The 27,558-nt window shown below is 37.5% G+C and overlaps 1 protein-coding gene across 3 annotated transcripts in view; it reads left to right on the forward strand.

Moving 5' to 3' along the window:
- The first annotated feature begins 1,132 nt into the window (after nt 1-1,132).
- The window catches only part of FIGN (fidgetin, microtubule severing factor), a 146,544-nt gene continuing 120,118 nt past the window's right edge, over nt 1,133-27,558 (forward strand). Inside the window, exons 1-2 of one of the 3 annotated variants that reach the window (XM_075609202.1) lie at nt 1,134-1,658; nt 2,408-2,580. In XM_075609202.1, coding sequence (XP_075465317.1) covers nt 2,556-2,580 — 25 coding nt within the window. In that variant the 5' untranslated portion in view covers nt 1,134-1,658; nt 2,408-2,555. The other 2 variants (XM_075609203.1, XM_075609204.1) reach the window with 2 other exon arrangements.

Below are 27,558 nucleotides of genomic sequence, written 5' to 3' on the forward strand. Positions count from 1 at the left end.
ATGTAAACTCTAGCATTACAGAGGGAAGGAAACGCATATACCCAAAGGATGTATGTACTGTATGGGTAGAGATAAACTCTGCTGGTATATACACGTAAGGGGAATTCTATGTACACCAGAGAAGCTGTCCAGGCTGTTATCGGACAAAAATTCCCACTGGCATCAATGAGGATTTTAAAAACTGGATATTAGGTTCACATCTCTACTCAAGTAACCCTTGCATACACATTATTAGAAGGTACAGTACCACTAATTTTAGCTGCACATTTGATCACTATATGCTACTTTACCATAAATAATATCAAAAGCTTGAAGATTAACAATTAAGTAGTTTGTTTCCATATTATAAATTACTGGATCATTAATTACCAGCTGACTCTCTCCAAACACACTTGAGTGGGGGGTTTCACCTTGCCAGAACCTGACCCAGTCAGTCTGCACACAGTCCTTGCGGGATATATATATTAAGGTTAACAGGTTGCAAAACTGGTGCAAGAAATTGCACTTGATCTATTTAAAAAAAAAAAAAAATATCCATAGGAAGCAATAGGATTTTTGCGTCAATTAATATGGTTTAGGGGTTTTGCTCCAGTTTTGCAGCCGGGAGACATGGATATATAACCCCTCAGGCACCTTAAAGTCCTCTCCACATGTTTCTTAGCAGAGATCTGTCTCTATAGGCAGCAGGCAATTTGAATTTGGCTGTGGCTTGGCCAGCACATGCTTATTACTGCTCAAACACACTGCCTCCTCTACAGCAACGTATATGGTTTACAATGTCAGCATGGGAGAGCCTGCATCAAGTCTCTCTTTGAAAAAGAATAGGGATGGTTTTACACAGCAGGTTCCTTGAAGCTGCTCAGGTTTGCCATGGCAAAGAAATGAGAGTTGTCTAATTATTAGGTAATATGATACAGTAAATGAACTGGTGGCTGCCTTACCACATCTACTGCAGTAAATCACTGGCAAGTACCCTGTAAAGCCTGTTCATGGCTCATGCTAGAAAATCCCTCTCTGTGAGGCTGACGCCATCAATCAATCGTGTTGTAAACACCCCCTGCTGCATGTTGCCTGCCTCAAGTATCTGGTCTGAGCAGCTCTTTCTCGCTGTACATGGGATGACAAGGAGAAATCCGGATATACACTCTCTCAGCACAATGCGATGTATGTGATACATTGATGTGCCTCTAAGTTGTTACAGTGTATGTATATATGCATTCTGTCACTGCGCTCTGCCTATCATATAGACGAGGAAAGGAAGTGCTTGCAGACTGCATCCTCCAGCGTGCACACTGTGGAGAGGGGCAGGGATAAGGGGAGTGACCAGAGCACATTCATCAGACGCCAGTCTGATGCTTCCAGCAGTCCAGCCCCCACGCACAAGGAAAACAAGATTGCGACCCTGCTGAGGGTTTGTGCCAGAAACACAAATTAAAACTTCAATATTTTTTTTTATTCTCCCCATATCGGCATTGTTTGAGGGACTGAAAAAAAATACATCTGTTGAGTAAGTGCCCATTTATTGCAGCATGTTTGTAACTATCTCTTTATAAAACATGAGCTGCTGCTGCTTTCACTTGAACCGATCTCCCATTCATCAGCAAGCCCAGCAGATCGATGCTACTGTAACCTATCGGCTCCTTGTGTCACACATCCAGGTAAGTCACGACTTCTGAGATCCTTATGATCTGCTATAATGATGATTTTTCTTTAAGTCTGAATTTAATGGGCATTGGGCATTTTTTTTAAAAAATTTTTAGCTTACAGTATATTTACTTGAAATGATGTTACTTTAATTATGGGGGGTATAAAAATGGGCCATTTGTTTTTAATGATCCTGAATATACTGAGCCTATGTACCATTGCAGTGCGTATTTTTGCAGATTATTCATTGCCAACTGTAGTAGCATGAGTTGGCAGTAGCCTTTCCACAGTGATTTGTTTATATTGCCATTGCTTTTTAATCAACTTTTATTATGATTTTAGAAAGTGTAAAGCAGGGCGTGGCCAGGCGCTGGCACAACTCACTATAAGTGAAGTAGAAGTACAGATTGGATCATTTAACAGACAGTTGCATTGGTTAATGGAAGGATCTGTTATCTGTAACTGTCATAGGATCTGTTGCAGTGCAATCTCTAAACCCAGCATCTTGGAGGGGGTACAGCATGGTGGGTGTATTGTTGATTTGGATCAGGGGGGAAAAGATGTATAATTTAATCTACTGATCCTATTACTATCCTCCCTGGAGCTCTTGTTAGTTTAAATGGGAGTGAGTAAAATTGACATAGACTTGCATTTTTGGTCATGTACTCAACCCCCCCCCCCCCCCCCCCCTTCTCTCTTTCTTCACTTGTGATCTGAGATCTTTTTGTTGATGTTGCTTTCCCACTTAATTATATGCATGTAGGTTAAATGAATACCTGAAGAAAGGGCCCACGTTTCAAGGCAGTGACATTTGATAGCTGAGAGGAAAAGTGGCTTTAATGAAAAGCAACCTTTGGAATTCCAGCTTGTGAAAAAAAATCCTATTCCGCTTTTTGTGCTGCGAGCAAGACATGATCAGTAGCACCAGTGTTTATGGTATGTCTGTTTTGGAATCTACTTCAACTGTGTCTGACTATTATAACAATGACAGTTTAATAGCGTGACAAAACTCTGACTATTTTGCATGCCCTTATGCTATCTGTAAATGATCAATGCCTATATAACAGTGCACTTGACATTTTTTTTTTTTTTACTGTGATACCACTTGTTTATGTCAACATAATTATTGATGCTTTTATATTTTTGTGATATTGGAAGCTTAAAGTTGCACGATTTTGCATGGCCATGTAAATATGTCAAACTTCAGATGGGGTGGGAACAGTTAGTAATGTCGTATTAACACTGAGAAGCAATTTGGAATATGTTTTAGGATGTGGGTAATCTGCAATACTGTCTCTCTGTCCAAATACAATGGGTGTTTTTTTTTTGTCTTAACATGCTTTCACTTCTTTATCCCTTTATTACGATGAAGTTTCATGGTAATTTGGATTCTGCATATACTGTAAACCAAAATAGATGCTGATCGATTGTTTAATGATCTGACTACAAAGGTTATTTTCTAAAATATTCTTTCCTTTTGATGTGATTTTTTTAAAAACTTTTTAATTGTTGTTCAAAGAAAATAGCAACTGACATATTTTAACCTTTCTCTGTTTCTCACTCCATATCTCCACCTCTCCATACTAAAGGTCAGCTGAGATAGAGCATAGAGGATTTAAAGAGATTTTGTTTAAGTGTTTTATACCATTCAGTATGTAAAAATAAGACTTTGGATAAAGATCTCAAATTAATTTGTACACACATCATTCTGCACTTCATCTAATAAGATTTTTTTAAACAGATCATGGAACAAGTAAGATTTAAGAAGTTGTTGGATGTTTTTCATTTGATTTTTTTCTGTAATGCTGGTAACAAAAAAAAATCTAAATGAGATCAAACAACAGGCTTTGCAATATGCTCTTAAAGATTGACTTTTCAGGTTAATACATATGAGAATGCAAATACACATGTTTTAATGAAACCAATTTGAATGCATTTTGCATTCGGAACTTGTTGACTTGAAGGAGATCAATAAGGAGACTGTTTATTTTAGATGCACATAATCTGCGCTGGGAAATGTTTTCTGGAGAGCAAAACCTTTTTCCCGGAGCTGTTGAAGCGAATGTGATTGCCAGATGGGAGATTTCCCTCTGTGATCTTAAAGCTGTAATATATATTCAGAACAGATTGGGCTTCTGCTGGTGATGAAGAGGATATTACATTTAGAAATTTGAAATCAGTGATAGTACACTGTAGAGGGAGCTGGAATTGAGTGGCTTAGTTTGTACAGACCTTAAACATTTGTAGGTAAAAAGAAAATTGGGAATACATTTCCGCTATCTTGGGATATTTAGGGGACACTGACGGTCTGTTCCTTTTTAGCCCTGAATTTACATTTTTAATTGTTACTGCAGTTATTAAGTGTAATAAATATTAATATATATGATCTGCTTGATTTATAAATCTGACCAAACATCATAACAATAATCCCCCAAAACACACAGCTCTATTTCTAATATATAAAGGATTAGCCAAACAAAAGTTTCCTAGGGATAAATAATGACTAGTAGATGCACTGCAGTTGTGCTATTTTGTTTTGGACTGAAAAGCTGGGCATTGGGAATTACTCCTCACACTCCTGACTGCTCTGCTGTTGCAAATTAAAAGTGTGTTGTGGTCAGGAAATGAGAGCTGCAATGTCTCTTTTGAACAAGTCGTTTATCAAGAGAAACATCTATCAAGCTGCGACTTGTCACATTGATCCTCTAAAACTTGGCTCCTATGTGGACACGGCTTTGATGTTTTTAATCCTAAATTTATAAAACAAGTTAAGAAAACAAAATAAGGAATCAGTGTGATATGTTTTAAAAAAGGGTCCAACAAAAACAATCTGGGATTTACTACACAAGGCAAAGAGCAAAACTTGGAGGCTTTGAGTGTAATTGCTTTTTTTTTTTGGTGTGCAAAGCAATACTTTCCATAGACCGAGAAGGGGTTATTGCAGGACGGTTAGTATAATGTGTGAATAAATGTTTCAGTGGTTGTTTGCATACATGTGTCATGTTTCTTACTTAATGATATATGCTGTGCACTAAGTTAAGACTTTGTGTGTGTTTTTCAAAAGTAAACAGTGAAAGGAAACACAATAATTATTTTTATTGTACTAAGTATAATGGTTGTTCTGTTTTTACATGCCATTATTTATATATTGGCATATATTTATATATATGTCACAAGTCACTTTCACAATTTGCAATGCATTATTAAAATCGTAGGACTTTATATTTTGCTAAAAATATATGAGGAATTTATACCATAATTAAGTAATATATACATATATAGTTATTAGCAGTTTACATTGAAATATCAGTGCTGGGTGTGAAATGGGTGATTTAGGAGTCACTTATTAAGGGGCAAGCAGTGACACAAATTAAAACCACATTTGCATCAACTTAACTCCCTTCGTTGCCAAATGGGCCCAGCGGCTCACTGCTTTCTAAGTCCTCTCTAGCAACTTAGGAATTACAGCAAGTAGAAAACTTTTCCAGTTTTCTAGGACTTTCACTTATTGCGACAATAACTAACACAGTTGTCTTTTTTTTTGTATACCGATGGCTGAAAATAAACGCATGATCGCTACAACAGTGAAACTAAAATGGCAGTAGTTGCGTCAGGTTTGTGGTTGTGTCCTGTGCCCTAGATAAATGACCCCCTAATGTTCTAATTGTATTCAATCATTGTTAGAAGACCCCTCTGGGAGACAGCATTACAAATGCATTGTTTTTTTCCCCTTAAACTGACTACTCTTTTAAGTTATTCCTTTTTTTTTCTTCTAATACAAATGGGAGAAAAAAACCCTGAGAAACGTATATTTGCGTTCAGATAAGTTTTTTGTTTTTGCACATGAAATATTTTTAGTAATATTCATATTTCTGGTTCTACTACTACAAGTCTAGGTCTGCAATGGTTACATACTTCAGAACTGCTTAATATCCCCTATAGACGCATGTGCAAATACCCAGGGGTATTGGTGAGTGTTCTGTTGGATAATTAATTATATTTGAAATAAAATCACAGCCAGGCATTAAGGCCTTTTGTGTTATTTCATGTTTGTAGCAGGATATGGCTCCTACACAAAGTTACTTCTTCTAGCAACACATTTACAGGATCTTCTTTGTATGATCAATAGGTCTGGTATCTATACTGTAACATTATGCTGAATGCTATATGCTCTTTAGTGGTCACTAATGTATCTTTATTTATTAACAAAAGCCTTCTAAGATATTTTTCCATATAAATAGGGTTTCATTCAATCGATGCAAAACACATCCCTTTTTTCTTATAGGACTTTTTACATAATTTGTGTTTTGATGTGTTCCTGGTTTAGACTTTTTGTTACAAATCACTGCTTTTTGCTAGTTCTAATATTGAGTCATGTTTCTACTGTATTTCCTTATATTTAGATGCATATGCTTTCATTATTGATGTATAAAACAGTCATCCACAAACAAAGTGTTTCATCTGCCTTAGTTGGGTAGATCAAAATTATTCTTGCCTTTTGAAATTGTTGTGACTGGTGAACTCCTTTTGACCACAGCCCTTGCTAGGGACCTGCATGTGTTTGTGTTTTAAATTTAGTGGAAGAAAAAATCTGGACTGTCAGATTCAATTAGTGCCATGTATTCATGCAGTGCTGGAGCAAATGATTGATCTTGCCGCATTCCTAATCAACAATTAATCAGCTAATCAACATGTAGAGAGAGAGAGAATCACAATGATTGTTTTTTTTTTAGATTTGTGTAAATTCATACTTGCTATTTCTGACATTCCGTTCCAATCTCCAAATACAATAACAGAGATAGTTGCCTGTGTTTTTTTTAATTTTTTTTATTGTAACCAGTGACCACTGGCAAAGAAGGGGTTAAGAGAACAAACTTCACGTAACCTTCCCAGAGGTACTGGAACTCATTTCCCTGCAGTAAATTACAGACCCCGCCAGCACTGAAAGGGTTAAAGAGCTATATTTATTGTTAGGCACTTGATGAATTGCTCGGATTATGTTATTAATTATTGACTTTGCGATGGGGGGGGGATTGTCCCCTCAGACACCTTTTGAGAGGCATTAAAGTATACTTCTGATCAGGCCTATATAAATAATTGATTAATCTGCACATACCTTTCCTAAGCCATTGATAGGGAAACACTAGAAAAATGGAACTGCGGGAACAGTAAAAGGAATAAGCAGCAGCGGTGAATTTCTGCAATACATGAAATAATGAATCATATCGCGCAGAAATCTTTCACATGGAATCAAGAGGAAGCTTTATAGGTTACTACAATTCACTTCAGCATAAGTAATATTTGTAGTGACTTAGCACTTAAAAAAAACATTTTATTAGCACTTGACCATGATTAAATATAGCTAAAAGGTGTAAAAATATCTCTTTCACACATCGCAAATAAATAGACCTGTGTGCATTACTGGCAACGTTATGTTAGCAAAGCTAAATTGTATGAAATGTTGGGTAAACCATTTTGACTTGGAGAGAGAATGTCAAAATTAAACTTAGATACTTGTCTGTTTGTGTGTGTGTAATGTACGCTGTATGTATACATTGTATTGTATTGTATGTCTATTTATATAGCGCCATTAATGCATATAGCGCTTCACAGTAGTAATACACGTGGTAATCAAATAAATAACAGATAATATAAATAACAGATCATGGGAATAAGTGCTTTAGACATAAAAGTAACATTAAGGAAGAGGAGTCCCTGCTCCGAGGAGCTTACAGTCTAATTGGTAGGTAGGAGAATGTACGGAGACAGTAGGACAGTAGTAGTACATGCACAAACGTGTGTGTGTGTGTGTGTGTGTGTATGTATGTATGTATATATATATATATATATATATATATATATATATATATATATATATATATATATATATTATTATTAGATGTTTAGTTTTTTACATAGGCAAACATGTAGACAGTGCTTTATACATTTCTCATGCAGGCATCAGATCATATCAATGTTCTTTCATAAAGAGGCATATGTATAACAACAAGTACACATTTGGAAGGTGGAATACCTCCTTTGAATAGGTTGTGATCTTGATAGTACAGTATTCTGGTAAAATTGTAGACATGGAGTCAATCCCAAAAATATAGTATATAACACAAGGGAAAATAAAACCACATAACATATTCGTAAAGTTTTAGTAATATATTATTAGAGGTGTTTTGATTAAAAGGTGCGTTTAACAAAAGCCTTTTAAAATATTTTCTAAATGAAACAAAAAATGCTAAAATATGTTATACATTATTCCTAAGAATGACCTCGTTAAAATCCAGTTCAAAGTTATTTTTTTTTAAATATTCCAAAGCTGTGTTTGTTGCCCTTATTTAAGGACAACAAACACTCATCATAATATATACCTTAAAAAAAAGAAAAGTGGTGTGTGTGTGTGTGTGTGTGTGTGTGTGTGTGTGTGTGTGTGTGTGTGTGTGTGTGTGTGTGTGTGTGTGTGTGTGTGTGTGTGTGTGTGTGTGTGTGTGTGTGTGTGTGTGTGTGTGTGTGTGTGTGTGTGTGTACGGTAAACACAGAACTACATATCAAGATTTTAACAATCATTTATAAATACTGTTGGATGCTAAAAACTGAAAATGTTTGCAGCTGGTGGGTTTCAACCATTATAATGCTATGAGTTTGTTTATATTTCCACTATATTCAAATCAAGCATTATACTGGGTATGGTTCCAAATATTGCTTTTTCTCAGGTGTGCATGCAATATAAGTATAAAAACACATTATCACTGTTAAGATGTGAACAACAATGTTTTGGGACATACAATATGATTTTTGTTTTATCACATTACATAATATTACTGTGAGTGGTTTTATTTTTGTATTTATATTCTTATTTAATAATAATGTATTCATGCATAGATTAAAGAGACTGCTTTTGCAATACTTTTTTAATTTCTTTAGTAACATTTATCTAATTAATATTTAACCCCTTTAGATGGATATTTAACTCCTTTTAGTGTCAGTAGGGCTGGCTGCAGTTTTAAAAGACCATTTAATACTACGCTGTACTGGATTTATTGAACTGTCATTACCCCTACAGAATACTGTAGGTACCAAGCCATTGAATAATAATTTTAACGTTTTAATCTACAATGATAATATTTGACATTTCACAAGTTTGCTTTTTTATATCAAATATTGTTGTTTCCTTTAAAATTAGATTGTCATTTTAGTTTATAATTTTAAGTAAATATTCCCTTTATAGATTTGTGTATTCTGTCAATGCAAAAGTATGTGATACAAGCATATGTAATGCTTGTACTAATAGACCATGAGTCTAATTTCCTGCAATTAGGAAACGCTAATACGAAAATGTGCTGTAATTACTTCAGCATGAAAATGTTCATTCTAGCTGTTGCCAGAGAGGCTCTAAATTCACATTCCCAATAGCAGGGGATATTAACTTCTTAGTTCACAGCAAGATACAAACTGCTTCTAATTCTGTGTTTTTTGTTTTGCTTGAACAAATGAGGATTTTTTTTACTTTGCTTTCTATGAATGAATGATTCCAAAGCTTGGGGTTTAAAACATAATGTGAGTCTGATGGTCAAATTCTTTCATACCAGCATATTTACTTCTGCCATGGGATTTAACCACTTGATGACAGTTATCCAGTGTGTTCCAAACCAGATACCATTCACGTCCCATTAGCACATCACTTTCACTTTTTTTACTTATAAGGCAACAATTAGATTTTTTTTTTTTTTTTATGATCCGTAAATAGAACCTTTTCTCTTAGCACAAATTACTCAAATTGTATAAGAGCCATAAAGATTAAGTACATTTGTTACCACTGACAATAAAAGTTTGTGTTGTTGTGTGCGCCTTGATAATCTTCTAATACATTTGAATTAAAAGAACAATAAATGAATTTAGAAGTGTGGCAGAATTGTTCTCAAAACCCCTGCTGCATGTGATATTGAATTATGAGTGTTAAGATTTCGCTCAAAAATAGACGGAAAAAGCCAGCCAGCTTTGCTTGCTCTGTAAAATGGCTGCAATGAAACGGAGTCTGTGAATATTTCATAAGGAAAATACTTTTGCACAATACCTGTTTGTGGGAAGAAGGTTAAGTGATGTCACTTAAATGCAGAAGATCTTGAATGACTTCATTTAACCCCATCCAAACAGACAAAGTATTTTCCTAATAAAATATTCACCAACTATCTTTCATGTAGCAATTTCACACAGAATAAGTAAGCAGGGTTTAGATGTCTAAATCTATTGTTTCTCAGGATAAGTTGCCAAATAATTGAACTCTTTAACAATTAAACGTAGTAATCACCAATATTTTTTAATTTACAGTTTTGTTGTTTCTCTGGGTGCTAGGTTAACTCATTGTAAAACAGATTACGGAGTTGGATTGGTTAATTCGTATTGTTCTACTTCATAACATTCAGTAAATTTTTTTTACATTTAATCAATGAATGTCAAATTTTACAGTAAATGGGTTTATTTTAGTGCTTGCAAATGGTATTATTTCAGAGCGAATAATCTGTACCATGCTTCAGATAAGTACACAGCCTTTTTGATAAACGCATACAGTATTTTACTATTGACATGTATCTGGATGCATGCTTTTGTGATGAATTTTCTAAAATATGTTTCCGTTTGAGTGTCAAGGAAAGTTATTTAATAAAATAGTTCCGTGACTGCAATGTTCACTGAGACTTTGTTGTTGTGTAGGCACTAGAACCTAAATTAGAACATTTGAATGCCACATTTTATCTACCTTTGTCAGCTTTCTTTCAATGTTTTTCTTTTTATAAATAGTTAATTAACTGTCAGTTGATTTAATTTATTGTTGATAGTACAATATGCTTCATAGTAGCCAAGATGGATGAATGAATTCAAATGTTTGTATACAGATTCCATAGAGGCAGAAGACCAATGGACAGAAAGATTCACTGAGCTATGTGCAATGATAAAAAAAAAAGATAGTACAGTCATCACCTGAGTGGGAGGAAAGGCTCATAGATAATAAACCTCTAAGCTGTACTAATTCCTTCAGTGCTATGTGGCCTAAAAACATATACCGTACATTACAAGTATTGTATGCTTCCGTATTCTCCATCTTTTCCACTGATGTTCACTTAGGGAAGCATTGGATGGCTAGTGCTTGTATATAAATGTAGACATGTTTGCTTCTCTGTATTATCTCTCACATATTGTACATTAGACCATTGGAAACAGTATTAAATCAATCAGAAAACCAGACCATGTTAAAAATCAGAAATCAAACTTGTTTTTTTTTTTTTTTAATATCGATGTCTAATTATCAACTACTTAAATATTTGTAAGTACAGCTTGAACCCAAAGTAACAATCTAACAGATGTCAAATATGAGGATATGCCGTGATATATTTGTTGCAGTTTTTGCTCTAGAATCTTGTTTACCAAGTGGCATCTGTCCAAAGATAACAGTTGAGTAAAATATGCTGTTGTCCCATTAAAAGTAAAACCTAGACTCCCTATTTAACAAACAAATAAAAAAACACTCTAGGCCAGAAACTAGAAATGTAATGGAGTTTTAGAGTTCTCACATTTTCCTTGTCAAGTTTATATGTTTCCCTTCACCAACCAGCTCACTTACATCTTGTTTTCACTACCAAGCTCACAGCAATACACGGTGTACACAGATGTTCTGTATTTATATTTTCATTTATTTTGCTGTGCTGTTTTATTCAGTGTCACAATCCGATTTACAAATGTAGGTTTTTACAAATCAACACCTCGTGTGTACTTTATCTACACATACAGTGTGTGTGTGTGTGTGTGTGTGTGTGTGTAAAATACATTTTGGAAACTAAAAAGAGACACGCATACCAAGCATTGTAATTTGTATTTTAATGCCTAGAATCTAAATATGTGCAGATAAAACCCGGCGTGACGATGTAGAGATGGCGTGTACTTAGAGAATCTATGTCAATCTTCTAGTTGTGCTATAATTTATTTTCTGCCTTTACAAAATTAAACCAAGGGAACATTTTTGTATCTGCCGCCATAACTTTCTTGTGAACAGTAACATCTAAAAAGACTGTAACATGTGAAATGTTTCTGTTGGCAGTATTGTACTTGCAGCTGATAGATATTGTTGGAAATATAATTTCTGACATTTTAATAAATCTAAATATGAATGCATTGTTTAAGCCCTTCCCTGATGGAGGCATTAACAGCAAAGGGAATTAATTAACTGTAGATGGTGAATTCAGTGGAAACTAATTGTATTTTGTAAGCCATTCACTGGCTGGCAGTATATTTTATTGTAATGCCGTGTTGTCCCTTTGCACCCAGGAGCAACGGTTAAACCTCTGTCACTTATTTTGGTGAATGTTACATTTGTAGACTTTGCAAGGCGACTTGACTTTTTCAGACACTAACGGGCAATTGGTATCACAATGTGATGCCTGAAATACATTTAAATCAAGTATTTGTTTCAAGTTACAACGGAAATATACTGGAAGGTCCAACAAGAATATATCTGAATGCACTTGTAGGTTCACCATTTATTTTCAAAAGCTATTTTTGACATCACTCATGGATGGCTCTACTACGAACAGCCAAATCAAAAGAGCTTAGAAATGTAACTAGATTCTTTTATGTCTTTGGGAACCCAGATGCTTACAAGATTGTTTCAGAGAACAGAAAGAATTGAGCCTATATTTAATCTTCTGTTGCTAGAATTTGTGGCTGTATGTAGGACTGCGAGATGAAAATCCAGAGCACTTGTACCCTGTATGACAATATCATCATAATCTATGTTCTATCACACACATCTAATCACCTGGCAGATATGCTTTCAGTTGCTACTGAATAAATAAATTAGGTACATGGCACATTTAAGACTGTTGCTGAAAAAATTATCGTTTATACATAATTTTTTTTTAATTGTATATAAAACCATTTTGATTTTACAAGCTTTTTATATATTTAAAGGCTCTTCTTGAAAAATATATTAAATAGCAGGCTCAAAAGAATATACTGTATTAAGTAGCATTGAAATAAGTGTGTAACATAAGTATATTTGGATAGTTGAACCTAATGCAGTCTTGGAAAGAATGATTTGGTATGTGATTAAAAACAAACAATAAGTGCAACTTTAAAAGTCAATGCAACAAATACAGTATGTGAACATTTGTAAATATCTGTTACGTATTGAGTTTGGTTTGTTGCATACAAAAACCGTGTTAATTACTATGTAAACACGCACATCTGGTTGTAAGCACCATTCATGTTACAGGTATATTAAATGTTTGAATAGATTACACATAATTGGCAAACAATTTTGTATAATTTTTAATTAAGTCATTAGTATATTGATATTTTGTGGCATTACTAAAATGTGTAATGCACAGCTGAGTGTGACATAAAATATGTATGTTTATGTAACCTCTTACAAATTGCATATGCTGTTTTAACTATTCATCTGTGTTACAGTACATACAGTATTTACCATTTTTAAAAACACACACATAAGGCTTAAAAAATACAAAAAACTGCAATCAACAGGTGGTTAAAATGCCACAAGGCAAGTTAAGAGAGGGAGTCCTTTTTTGGTTTTGGAATCATCTTCCTCTACAATGAGGCAATTAACAGCAAAAGTCTCAGTGGGGAAAATTCCAGCCTGAGGCTACTTTGTTGGTAGAAACAATTTGGCTCCTTCAAGTCTTTATAGTCTGAATTTGTGAAGAACCATTTTATCACTTCCGTTTTTTTTTTCCTAAGTGCAACTGCTGTCAGAAAAATGAATACAGATTTGCTATTTGCTTTTTTAAAAGGAAGTTTTTTTTCTAGGCATTGCAGTTATTAAGAAGCACAAGCCTTGTAGGGTCACCATCTAAAAAAATAAATACATTGGACTATAACCGTGCTATTACAAGTAGAAAAGCCAGAAGTGTAACGCTATATCTATAGCTATCTCGAAGAAGAAAAAAATAAGCTTCAACAGGACTTATAACAGTTGTACTTGTGTTATCACTTGTATTATAGTGAGTTTGTGTGAATAAATGCACTTGACCGCAATGAGCAACTACAATGAAATTAGCAGTGGCAAACAGTCCAAGTTCCACACCAAGGTCCCTTGGGGGCTGGATTTGGCCCAGACTCTGCAAATTGAAGATTCTTGGACTAGAAAAAGGCCCTGTTAGCACCTGACGGCCTCGTCCATTCTGAATGTGCGCACACCCTCGAGCACCGTGACGTCACGCGCTAATGAAGCTGGGGCGATTCCTGGCCATGTACAAATATGCTGTTGTGTGCGTGGGGGGGTTGGCGTTTTAGGGGGCGTGGTTGTGACGTCTCTGGTTCACCCAAATTGGGCGAACCACTCACGTGACCCGGCCATCGCGCGGCAAATACAAAATAATTTGTCTCCGCAAGCAGCTCTCCAGCCAACGCTCACATACACGCACACATTATACAGTACACGATCGCATTCCATGAATGCAATTCATCGCGCAGCTCTCTCGCGCGCATGGACAAGGCCTAAGAATGGGAGTAACGGCCTGAATATACTCCATATAATACCTAGAGTTTGTGTGTTCCAACTACTAGTGAATATGTTCCCATTTATGGAGCTGTTTTATTTTTAATATCCTGCTTCTAAACACTTATCCAAGTATAACTAAATGGGTGATCAAAAATACACTATTCTGCTTTACTGTGATGTCAAAATGTACTTGCATGTACTGTAGAGATGGGTGAATTTTTGGGGTGGATTTGGATCCGCTGCGGACTGGCTGGTTTCTTTGGTCCGCGGATTTCCGCGAATCAATCTCAAAAAGTGCGATTCTTCTTATTTGGATTTTTTTTTTATTTTTTTACCAATAATTCAATCTGGATTCCACAATCTGCACACAGATTGCGGAATCAGAAGATTGGGTTGGTAAAATACGCACTGATTTAAACCGGAACAATCTGCCAACTAATTTTACAATGCGGAACGGATTTTGAATGGAAAGCTCAGGAAATTCCGCAAATGGATTTTGACCGTTTTGCATGTACTAAAAGTTTGCAAAAAGGATCTCTAGAATTCAGGGGTGCGCAAACTTTTTTTGCGGCGCCCCCCCCCCCTGCCTTTCCTTCTCCATTGGCCGCCCCCTACATATCTCGCGCAGAGTCAAATGACGCCGTGGGGTCGTGTGACATCACGTGACCTGCGGCGTCTTTGATGCCGCGTTGCCAGTGTCACGCATGCTGAAGCCGGCTGAATCCCGGTAAGTAGGGGTTGCAGAGGCCTCGCGCGGTCCCCTGGCATTTAATTTAAATGCCTGGGGGGAGAGTGCGGGACCTCCGCAACTGCCTGCACCCCTCCCCCCCCCAAAAAAATCTCGCGGCCCCCAGTTTGCACTAGATGAATTATATTTTGATTTTGCACTTAAAAAGATAATTGATAGAAATAAAATATGTTTTTGTATGTGGGAAATTTGAATAGAGAAAAATAGGATGAAAGACAGAAAGATACTGGTGGTATTTTAATTAATTAGATCTATGAGTTGAGCATTCATGTCTCTCAATTCTTCTTCTTAAGTATGCTTTTCTGGCTTGACTTGCTTTGTATAGTTAGCTGGGTTCATTAATGATTAAATGGCTTGCAAGTGATTACAGGAAGTAAACCAGCAGGAGATCACTTCCTTCAAAATATAATGTAGTATCTACATTTTCAATATGCTCATAGTAAAATTCCACACTAGCTATGCTTTTAAATAATATTTATTGAAGTGAAAAGTCCACTTATTTCTTACACAAGCAATAGATAGAATACAAAGTATTTCTGCAATTGAAGCTAAAAATGTAAGCCAAATACTATAATAAGCTTCTGAGGTTGAATCTTTCCTGGCATCCAGCATTGTCTCCATTATATTTATATGGTATATGCCGCTTATACAGTATATCCCTGATAAAAGTCCTCCCTGCAAGAGATAAATGTTTGGTTAGGCTGATTGTTCGGAACATGAGATGTCCTTGCAACAGGAGATACTGTATTATGTCAGCAGCAAGCTCATGTTTGGGCTCAATAGTCGACTTTGGAAAGCTTGCATGAATATCTACTCAATCATGCTTGATTTATATAAGGTCTCTTATGCAGTGATGGGAGAGGTGGAAATATCTTGAGAGAAAAAACATTCAATAGCCACTACATCTCTATGAAAAAACAATGATCTTCCCTATAGCAAAACACAGCGCGTACGTCTAGCAAAATACATGTGTACCAGTGTTAGTTGCTTTTGCTGCAACATGTATTGCTTTAGGAATATGGGACAGTTAAGATGTACTGTGCCTCCTCTGTGTTTCCCTGATAAACAGTGATCGATACAGGGCTCTTGTTGACTTCCTGGAGGAAACGTCATCCTAGTTTTAATCCTAGTTATTTTATTGTAATAAGAAAATAAGCGGACTCTTGCCAAGCAGCCCTAAATAAGTTATTTATTTGTCTATGCTGAAATAATGAGCGTAGAGTTTGGTCTCAGCCAGAGTGTAGTGTCCCAATTATGACATGTAAGTGAAACTGATCACTCTGTGAGAGGCCTTGGCATTCCTGACCCCTCAGAATGATTTCTAAATTATCGCCCTAAGCATCTCACAGTGAGGGGAATGCCTCCAGCAACAGAACCTATTATAAGCCTTTTCTTTCCACATTACCACAATCTCCCTTTAATAACATTGTCCTAAAACATTGTGCATAGATTAAATAATAATTTATTTCTACTGTACTCAGACTTCCGTTTTGAATTACTTGACCATAATTCTCAATTTCCTGATGTGTAACTACAAATGAAAACTAGTTACTACATTAGTTTAAAAGGACTATGATTTCTTGGGCTTTTCCGCCAAAGTTATTTTAAGGCAAGGTGGGAGAGGGACAAAGATGGGGTTATTTGTTGGCCCATGGAAAGAAAATTAAAAAAAAAAAAAGTTAAAAAGAAAACATGGTTGGGTAGAAATCATATTTTTGGATAATGGAGGAAGGGGCGTGAATTATTCTGAAATCTTGGAGTTTGTTAAAGCCTCAGATATCCGTTAAATAATGTGCACACATTGTGTTCCCACCTCACCCTCTATCAAACAGCAATAGTTTCAAGAGATAAATAACCAGTCTGATTCTTCTTTAAGTCCTGATAGTCCACCTTATTTTTGCAATAGATTGGTGATGACCAGAAATGTGGTGGCCAAGCTTTAATAAAAATTAGGTGGTGTTGAGTAGTAAAGGGGTGAGCAAATTTTTTATGCCGAGTCCCCCTTTTTATCCATGAAATTTCTCGGGCCCCCCCTGCCTGATGTAATCAAAATAAAATGAAAAAACCCCTTTATTAAACGGTATACAATGTAAATACAAATATGTCTAAACACTTACATATTTCAACAGCTCGTGCTTGCAAAATTAGGCTGAGTTCGCAAAATTAGGCTGCGTCCACGCTGCCTCACAGCGGTGACATCACCAACTCTCCAAGCATGAGCACAGGGTGTCCTGCATAATTTTGCAAGCACGAGCGGGGAAGTGTTTTCACTTTTTTTTAATTATTATTTCTGTACATTCATAGTATGATTTATACAGTGGCAGCCTACCCTTTCACTTGCAGAGGATCGCAGCGAAGCAGGTTGCTAGCGGAGGAGAGCAGGAACACAGCACTATTGCAGGGCAGACACCGGAAGGAGGGGCGTTTGACATCACAGCGCTCGGGTGTGCTCCTCCCCCGTACCTCCAAAGCCCCAGCGCATGCGCACACACACCATCACGTGGCCGCCACCTGCACTACCCTGTTTGGCCGCCTGCGCACATCTTCGGCTGCCCGTCCGCGCACATCTTCTTGGCCGCCCGCGCACCAACAGACACAACACACACACACAACACATACTCAATCACAACCAACACAGACACAACACCCACACACAGCACACATACACACACAATCACAACCAACACAACATACACTCAATCACAACACACTCACAGACAAGACACACACAGACAACACACTCATATCACAACCAAAACCACAAACAAACACACAATCTCTACACACAGACACATCACACAACACATACTCAAACACAACCAACACAGACACAACACATTTAATCACAACACCCACACTCGCAACCAACACAACGCACACAATCACAACCAACACAGACACAACACACACAGCACACATACTCAATCACAACAAACACAACACACACACACACATACTTTCACCTGGGGGAGGAGGGGGAGTACTAAGCCTGCTCCGGCACCCGTTTGCTGCTGAAAACTGGGACAGGTAACAGACAGGAGGAGGAGGGCTTGCCTGTGTGCAGGGAAGGCCTGCCCACGCTGCAGGCAGATAGCACAGAGGAGCAGCAGCACAGAGCTTGGCAGCCCGTGCACAGCTCTGCCTGCCCCCAGGTTTCGCCGCACGCAGCCTGCGCCTCCCCTAAATAATCTTGTGCCCCCCAGTTTGCGCACCGCTGGAGTAGTACATATGAACAAGAAGTTGTATCTAAAGCATCTGCACGTATGCAGTACATCTAAGACTAAATCTAATGTTTCATTAAAATATTCATAAAAATTCTCATCTAAAAAGAGAAAATGCAGGTAACAAAATAATGAAAAATATAACCCACAGTCTGGTTTGTACATTTTTAAGTAGGGTGTTTATTTGTCTGATGAGTTAACTTTGCAGGTTAAAAAACATTATGTTTTCCTTCATGCCCTTGGTTTGATGGCAAAATATTCAGTTGTGAAAATGTTGGGTATCAATTACGAATGTGTAAGATATTAGGGTGCAGTTTGATAATAAATTAGTTATCCAGTGAAATTTATAGAAAAGCATATGTGACAATTATATTTACGTGTTGGACTAGTGGGTTTCAACTCCTGTCCTCAAGCCACCCCTCCCTCCCCCAAACAGGTCAGGTTTTCAGGCGATCCCAGCTTCAGCACAGGTGGCTCAATCAGAAGCACAGTCAAAGACTGAACCACCTGTGCTGAAACAGGGACTGATTGTGCCACCTGTGCTGAAGCAGGGACTGATTATGCCACCTGTACTGAAGCAAAGTGATTCTGCAAACCTTACCTGTTGGGGAGCGTGAGGAATGGAGTTGAGCACTACTTTGTTGGAATAAAGACACTAGCCACTCGGTTTTTCTGTTTTTGTATAAAATTTGATGTGCTTTAGTACCTTGATACTAGGAAAGGTCAGTTCAGCAACAAAGCCTAATTTCAAGTTTCAAATTATTAGCAAACTTGTTTGGAAATGTCAGCGGGAGGCTAACAGAGGAATTTATGAGTTAAATTAAATGAATCCTTGTTAGCTAGCCGGTGTTACAGAGGCAATAATGATTACCAATTACAACCCACATAAGAGAAAATGGAAAGATTTTTTTTCCTTTGAAAGAATTAAATGTGCATTCCTGACGTTACTGATATTGTGTAGAACAAATTAAACCTGTATTGATGTTACTTATAGCTTTAATCTTATGTTTGTGTTCTCTGATTGTGTAAAGGCATACAATACTCTGCCATAATCACCTAAGGATGGGGAGTATTGTAGAATGTGTTTCTAATAATAAAAGTTGTGTGAATAGGTTAAAAATGTCAGTTGAAATCGTGTAGACGTAAGAGCCCAATGTAATCATTTGTATTTATTGAGTGTCAATGATCACAACAAGATTCCTGGTTCTTTGGTGGCATACATTTCTAGCATGTTATGGTGTATACATTGCAGAAAGAATGGTGTTTGTAATTTAAAAGCCTAATCTAAAAAAAAAACAGTCAGAGTATCTCTGCATTTACATTATTGTGAAGTCTGGTAAGTATCAAGAGATATTCTTGATTTCTTAATTTCTGAATATATGTATCCTTTTCATTTTAATATTTACTGTAAAAAAATGGTTACTTGTGTCCGACTCACTGATATTAAATGTTTCATATTTTTCACTCATGTTTGCTTTGTTTTTTATAAACAGCGTTTATACCTTCCACAATGTAATAGATTTTTTTTTGTTCGCGTACAGAATAGATTTAACAATTTACAAACATATTAGCAACCCAAGGAAAATGATATAAAACGTTGGCAATAAACAATAATAATATAATAGAAAATAAAATACTACAGAGAGGAATATGACGCCAAGAAATATATTTACATTGTGAAATGTTTTTTCAATTTGTCTATAGGTATTTTTATTTTGTGCAGCCATTTTTTTCATATTTGGAAGTTGAAATATCCAGTTCTTCAGGTTCAGGGCTGAAATATCTTTCCTAAGATATATAATTAATTTTAGACCTGGAAGACTAAGCCATGTCCATACTCCCTGCGATGGCGCGCGGCGCATACAAAAGGCCACACCTCTATGAGGCAACCCATAGATCGCGCGATGAAGCGCGACCTTGTGCTATTCTCGGACAGACAAAAAAGATTTTGTTGCGCGACGGACGGGTCAGGCGAACAGTTCAGCCAATGAGGACGAACCGCTCAAGTGACGTCACGGGCACCAATCCGACACACCTCCCTGTCGCGTCTCCCCTTCCCCATCCCAAAGGCCATGAATCGCCTGTGGGGCAGGCGCGAACGATGCCACGCGCTCTGTCGCACGCGCCTACTATATCCGCGGCCTAAGAATATCAAATAAATGTTTAATGTGTTTGGTGGATCAAAAAGTAAAGGTAATGCACACCAACCATTTATTGTTCTTTCTTGATGTGAAATAAATACTATTTCGTATTGAAAATACAGCTTGGCGTGCATGCAGTTCTTTCCAACTTTGTTTGGTGGATGACCTGAAAATTAACAACTCAAAGGATATACTGAGACCAGTTTCTGCGTAAAGTGCCAAGTCATTCTCCAGAAAAAGACACCTCTATTGCAGTTTTTTTTAAATTAAACACCAAGGGATTCATTAAGCGCTGCTAAGGCTAGCGCACCCAATCCAAATAGATGGGTGATAACATTGGATAGTACCGGTGCTTGCAGGCCTCTTAATGAATCTGCAGTAAAGTTCCAACCTCATGTTTGCATGACCAACAGATATCTGGGTTAAGTTTAGCTTCAAAGTGTTTTCAGAGAGTACAGGCATACCCCGCATTAACGTACGCAATGGGACCGGAGCATGTATGTAAAGCGAAAATGTACTTAAAGTGAAGCACTACCTTTTCCCAATTTATCAATGCATGTACTGTACTGCAATTGTCATATACGTGCATACCTGATGTAAATAACACATTTGTAACAGGCTTTATAGTCTCCCCGCTTGCGCACAGCTTCAGTACAGGTTGGGAGCCGGTATTGCTTTTCAGGACGTGCTAGCAGGCGCATGCGTGAGCTGCCGTTTGCCTATTGGGCGATATGTCCTTACTCGCGAGTGTATTTAAAGTGAGTGTCCTTAAACCGGGGTATGCCTGTATTCGGTATTATGTGCATCAAAAAGAAAAAAAAGATGGTGGCATTGCAGCTGATTTAACTGTCGTAATAGTTTTGAGTCCCACAGATTTATTCCAATCAAGATGTGGTAACATTTTATCACCATCTCTTTCCTATGATTTTCCAGTACCTCTGCACCTAGATGAGTTAATTGCAATAAACATTTTAGATGTAATATAGGCTTTAAATGTTGAGTGTTTTGCAAAAATTATACAATTCTGAAATAGAGTGGATGGACATGGCACTAATAATAGGGAGTTTAGACATGCTACTTCTGACTCGTATTGGCCAATACTTGCTTATCAATATGTATATATTTTTTGTCCCCCAAAGCTTTCAATCTAAGGAGGTTTTTAAGACTTTTTGGAAGAGTCATGTCCCACTCTTTTTTTTTTTTTTTAATTTTTTTTTCAAATAAATTAGTTGTGTAGTATTTGAAAATATTGACGGTTTTCCCTCCAATTCTTTATTTTTTTTAATGAGTTTTAATGTATTAAACTTATATTCAAAGTCCTAATTGTGTTTAAAAAAAAAAAATCAGTTGTGTATTCGATAGTACAGGGGTGCGCAAACTTTTCCCTGTGCGTACCACTGCCTGCTCTCCTTGGCGCCTCACGCACCCCCCCCCTCTCGGCCCCAGCATCAAATGACCTGCGGGGTCATTGACATCACGTTGCCATGGTAACGTGACCCCACTGCATCATTTGCCGTCGCACTACCATGACGACGCATCGCTGGAAGGGAAGTGTGTCATAGAGGCCTCACGTGGTCCCCCGGCATTTAATTTAAATGCCTGGGGGGAGAGCGTGGGACCTCTACAACTGCCACGCCCCCAGTTTGCGAACCCCTGCGATGGTACATCGTTTTATTTCACCCCCTCCCCCCCACTAATGCATTCTTTTAACGCTATACAGTAGCATCCGTTTACCAAGGCACTTCCTCTTTTGAAATAGGCGGGAAGCAGGATCTTTGCCGATCGAGAGAGGATCGATCGACATCTTGGATAATTACATTTCTTTAAAGCATTTCTGCTGCACCTATTGAAACAAAACCACAAGAACAATGCAAAGTGTATTCCCACTTTAACAGAGATGTGTAATTATATTGTAAGGGCATAATGAGTCATTAAATACATTTGTTGAGGGCAGCCAATTCAATTTTTACCCAGGTTGATATATATATATTTATCTGTGGGGGCAGAAAATCAATATAGTCCTTGTATTAGAAAGGCTTTGTGGTAGATAGAGAAGCTAGGCACATTTAAGCCACCCTTATATTTTGTAAGCATGAGCTTACAAGGAGGCACTAAGCGTTTCCCCTATCAATGAAAATGTATCTTCAAAAGTTAAATATAACAGACTTAAGATGTATATTGTTTTAGGTGCAATATTCATTTTTATTGCCTCAACAATGCTCCACCAGCTAAGTTTTAGGTATGATCATGCATCAATATTTCCCTTCATCCTATTGATTTTTTTTTTTAAAGCGTTGGTAGAGATATTTAAGTCAAAAATAACTGTAAACCAGAGAAGCTCCAGGTAGATCCAAGTGAGTGACAGAATGTTATGCCTGGAGTAACATTCCAGACATATCTGGTTGAGGGGCAGGAGCGCTGTTTTTTTTTTTTTTCAGTTCACTATGTAACCAGACAAATTTGAGAATTTGTTAATGAGATCTACAGTAGTCATGGTTACATACCAGTACACAAACATGTTATGGTGAGTAAAATGTGACCAACCCCTCCACTGTACTGGAATGCTAAAGAGTCTCAGACAGGTTCCCTAAACCTCCCTTGCCTCATAATCACACAGCATTCAATGCTTTTCCCTGCAGCCAGGGATTCTGGGTAATGGCATGCAAATGAGCACCTCACAGTTCACCACTTTTTGCTTAAAAACAAGAAAAACTAGCAACCGAGATTGCTACTTTACAACATTATCTGCTAATTTTACAGATTCCTGATAGTTTTACCCTTGCAGTGCCCTATTGACGTGCCTGAAATGCATAATGGGGTAAAAAAAAACATCTTAAAGTCCCCAAACATGACGGAAACATTAGATCTTGCATAGTACAGAAATATATGTAGTCTTACTACTATAAGAGTGGAAGTTCTAAATCTGGAATGTTTATAGCAGCATTTCATTCAAGAGCCTATATGAGTTTTAATTAGTTATGTAGTATTAGATAATACTGCATTTAAAAAAAAATTCTGCTCTTTATGCCCTTTGTAATTATTTTTAATGTATTAAGCATCCATTGGGTTGCTCTGTCCACTATTTAGGAAGCAACGCCATTCCCTTCAAATATGAAGCCATAATGTGTGGCCTGTAAAGCAGGACCTTCTCTGACTGATCATGAGAGAATGGATTGATTGACGGCTTAGATAATTGCATTGCTGTAAAGGCATTTTTGAAAACAAAAATTGAAGCAACGGGCACGAGGAAATACCCCATAAAAGTATTGTACCACCCTATGCAAGCTGGGAACTTCATTCTCAAGTTTGTGGATTCTATCGTCTGCCTCTATGAGTCTTCTATTGTGTGATTTCTTGTTTGATTACTATGGTGGATTCCTATGCAGGCCCAGTCATTTATTTTAAAGATTTAAGTTCACATGGTTTTGAATCCTTAGAGAATTCTTTAAATGCATAATGGCCTAGATCTTTCTCAGGAGTGGTTGGTGAAGGTTGTATGTTTTACAACTTGACTGTGCCCTATCTTCATATTGAGTATTGTGTTGGAAGCCGTGATCTGATTCAATATATCTTGAAATTAAGGTGATTTGCATGTCATCACTGAGAATCATTGGCTGCAGTCGAAGCATTGTATGTTAAGACAGGGGTGCGTGAAATTTTTAGTCTGCGCCCCCCACATGCTCTTCCCCCCCGTGCTTGTGCCCCTCTTACCTTGTCACCAGCGTCTCTGATGTCTTAACATCATGTGACCCCGCAGCATCATAAGACGCCGTGGTGCCATGGTAACGCGTCACCAGAAGATTCCGCAGATCAGGTAAGGGAGTTACAGAGGCCTCGCGCGATCCCCGGCATTTAATTTAAATGCTTTGGGGTAGAGTGTGGAGCCTCTGTATGCGCCACGCCCCCCATCCCCAGAGAATCTCACGCCCTCCAGTTTGCACACCCCAGTGTTAAGAGATATTGGTGAAAGGTAGGGTTGCAGACCTGTCTAAGACATGTGCATGTGCTCACAAGTGATTTTTGTATTTGTTGAAATCAAGTGAATGCTTTGTTATATCAACGGATTCATTTTGACAGAAATTGAGCAAGTTGGGAGAGCAAGGCAATCTTGCTTCATTTTTAGTGGTGGCCCTCCTTTGCCGCCTGTAATATTTGTGTCTTTTACTTTGCATTGCCTTACTAATTTTACTATGAACAAAATAATGTTTTTATGGGGTCATTAGGTCTGTATATGACTACATGGATGAGTAGGTTTATGGCAACTCCTTATTTGTAACGTGTGGCTAATTTGTTCTTTTGCACTTTTCAGAAGTCAAATACAATGCGGTCATCTGCATGCATAGACTGAAACTTTTGCACTAGATATGACAAACCGTAATCTGTACACAGTGTCACCAAATAATACCTAATCTCAATGTTTAAAAGTAGAGGTTAAATAGGTAATTGTATGCCCACACATAACTTGGATATATGAGTTCAATTGTATATTTAAAATGCTATCTACAGGGATATAAATATGTTTGCCATATTGTACATATCAGTTGAATACATAGGATAATACAAGTGTGTGTGTGAATTGTGAGTGTAGGTTTAACATCCTTTTGTATTGTTTATTACTCTTTGAAGTCTGAAAACAACCAGTGGTTAGTGCTGATTTAGAAAGGATTGATGCCACTATAAACCTCTAGCTTATAAAAGCAATTTTTCTGCTAAACAGAAAACAGAGATAAGCAGTGCTAGTGTAGGTGAACTGGTTTCTGGAGAGAGATTGGAATACAACACCAGCCTTAGGCTGAGAAAGTTAGAATGCATTAAAGAACTAGAAGTCTGTGTTTTCCCAAAAGGACAGAATAAAGAATCGTACTGTTCAATTTTACTGGGATTTTCACCAATTTTGAAAGAACCTTTTGCCCATAACAATACTTAGCAGGGAAAAAAGCAGAATTAAAAATGAGAGGGCAATGTGAAGTCAAATTTCCAGATATATAGGAAGAATTCTTGTAGCACTTACAATTGGCTACAGTATGTTTTTAGCTTGAGTGATCAACACAAGGTTATAATATTGTGCTGAAAAAGTCATTTACAACTGTTTATCGCTAGTATTTCTTTTAGTTTTTTATCCATGTGCTTTACGGCTGTACATTTTGTAAACATTTGGTAAACTAAATGGTCATTAATAGTTCTAAATATTTAGAAATATAAAATATGTTTTATGAAGATGTAAAATACTAGATCCTATAAATATATGGAGTAGACCGCACTCAATGAATTAATATAAGATTAAAGTGTGATGATGAGGTGCAGCGGGAACAAGGGGGGATCCTAACCCCTCCCATGTAATACTAACAAAAAAAGTAGTTACCAGCACTAAATGAGCAGATGGCCTGATAAGCAAAGAAAGGTAATTTAATGTGCAAACATATCAACACAATAATGACATACAGAAAAAGTAATTCTAAAAAGGAGAAAACAATTATTCAAGGTGCAAAATGGCACTTGTGGGGAATAAAAGTTGAAAATTATTATCAAAGTGCTACATTGTGTTATTATCATGCGCTAACATTAACGGAGGTCTAAGGATCTTTGTTGTTAGATAAATTGCTTATTACCATATGATTTGCATATGAGTATGCCTAAGGTCTGTTCAAATGTATCGATCCGTTGTTTTGAAGGAAAATGCCAGGACATCATAGCGCTAAGTACCTTTGGGGATATGCGATCCGAATATGGACACGTTAAATTGAAAGAATGTAACGTAAAAAAATGAATGACCTGCGGATCTACCCCTTAGTTCAGGGGTGCGCAAACTGGGGGATGCTAAAAAAAATTCTGGGGGGGGTGATGCTTACAGAGGCCCCACGCTCATCCCCACAACATTTATAAAATAAATGCCAGGGGAACGCGCAAGGTCTCGGTAGGTCTCTTACTTTGTCTCCAGTGGCTTATGACAACGCGAAGTCAAATGTTTGCCATGGTAACACGACGGCACATGACATTGTGACGTCAAATGACGCAGCGAATGCCGGAGAAAAGATACGGGAGGGAGGCGTGAGCAGGGGGGGGAGAGCAGGCATTATATTATATATCAAAATGTTGTTTTGCTACCAGTGTGTAGCTCCCATTATTAGCTCAGATTTGCTTAGTAATGGATTATTTGGAAGCCCTAGGCTGCGTCCTCGCCGGTGCTGCCCGCGCTCATGCTTGAGAGCGGTGACGTCACCAACTCTCTAAGCATGAGCACCGGGTGTCCTGCTTATTTTGCAAGTGCGGACGGGGGGAGGGCATTGCAGGCAAGTTGAGCGCGCTTCAAAGTCAGGTTTTTTTGTCTGCTCAAGCGCCAAGCTTCGGTGAGTGTGCGTGCCCGAGCGTGCGCGTGCCCGACCGTGCGCAGGAACATCCACATTATGGGGGTTATGCACTAAGCAGTGATAAGTGAGATTAAAAGCCATTATAGAGTGATATTCCCTGCTGTGGGATTCATAAAGCAGTGATAAGTCTCTTACGTGAGATAAATGCCTTTATAGCGTGATACTGTCTGCTATGAGATTCACAAAGCAGTGATAAGTGCTTTTAAGTGGGATAAAAAGCCATTATAGCACGATACTGCAGTGTTATCACTGCTTTGTGAATTTCACAGCAGGCAGTATCACGCTATAAAGGCATTTATATCACTTAAAAGCACTTACCACTGCTTTGTGCATAGCACCCAAAAAAAACACTTATCACTGCTTAGTGCATAACCCCCAAAGACTGCAATAAGTAAAAGCGGCAAGCCCCGAGCGCACAGCACATTCAGCGCCAGCGGGACGCAGCCTTAAGCAGGAATGTTTGGAGTCCCCTGAAGCCCACTTCCCAGTCCTCACATTCATTATTTGCAGAAAACATGTTATCCTTGCCTTACTTTTATCTCACTCTTAAACATTTGTAATTTTATGCCATACTTTTTTGTCACCTAAATTTACCTCATAATTACCAATGTTCTGTGACACACGAGTGAAATGTAAGGATTCTAAGCAAATACCAAATGACATAATATGTATAATAATTGTCACTCCGGTGCTTCCGAATGAATAGATGTTACACGATTGAGATGGAGCCCTATTCGACTGCTTATAAACAATCAACACTTGAACGGCTAAGCTGTACTGGCTATTTTTACACTTAAGGGTGGCTCTCGTGTTAGCAAGTGGGATAAAAATAGCATCTGCACCCAAGATTTCTTTCTTTTGCTTCTGCTAACAATACATATTAACTGGACATTTTCAGTAGCATTTTCTCTATGTA

This window comes from Ascaphus truei, chromosome 7 (genome assembly GCF_040206685.1).
Source record: "Ascaphus truei isolate aAscTru1 chromosome 7, aAscTru1.hap1, whole genome shotgun sequence".
NCBI lineage: Eukaryota > Metazoa > Chordata > Amphibia > Anura > Ascaphidae > Ascaphus > Ascaphus truei.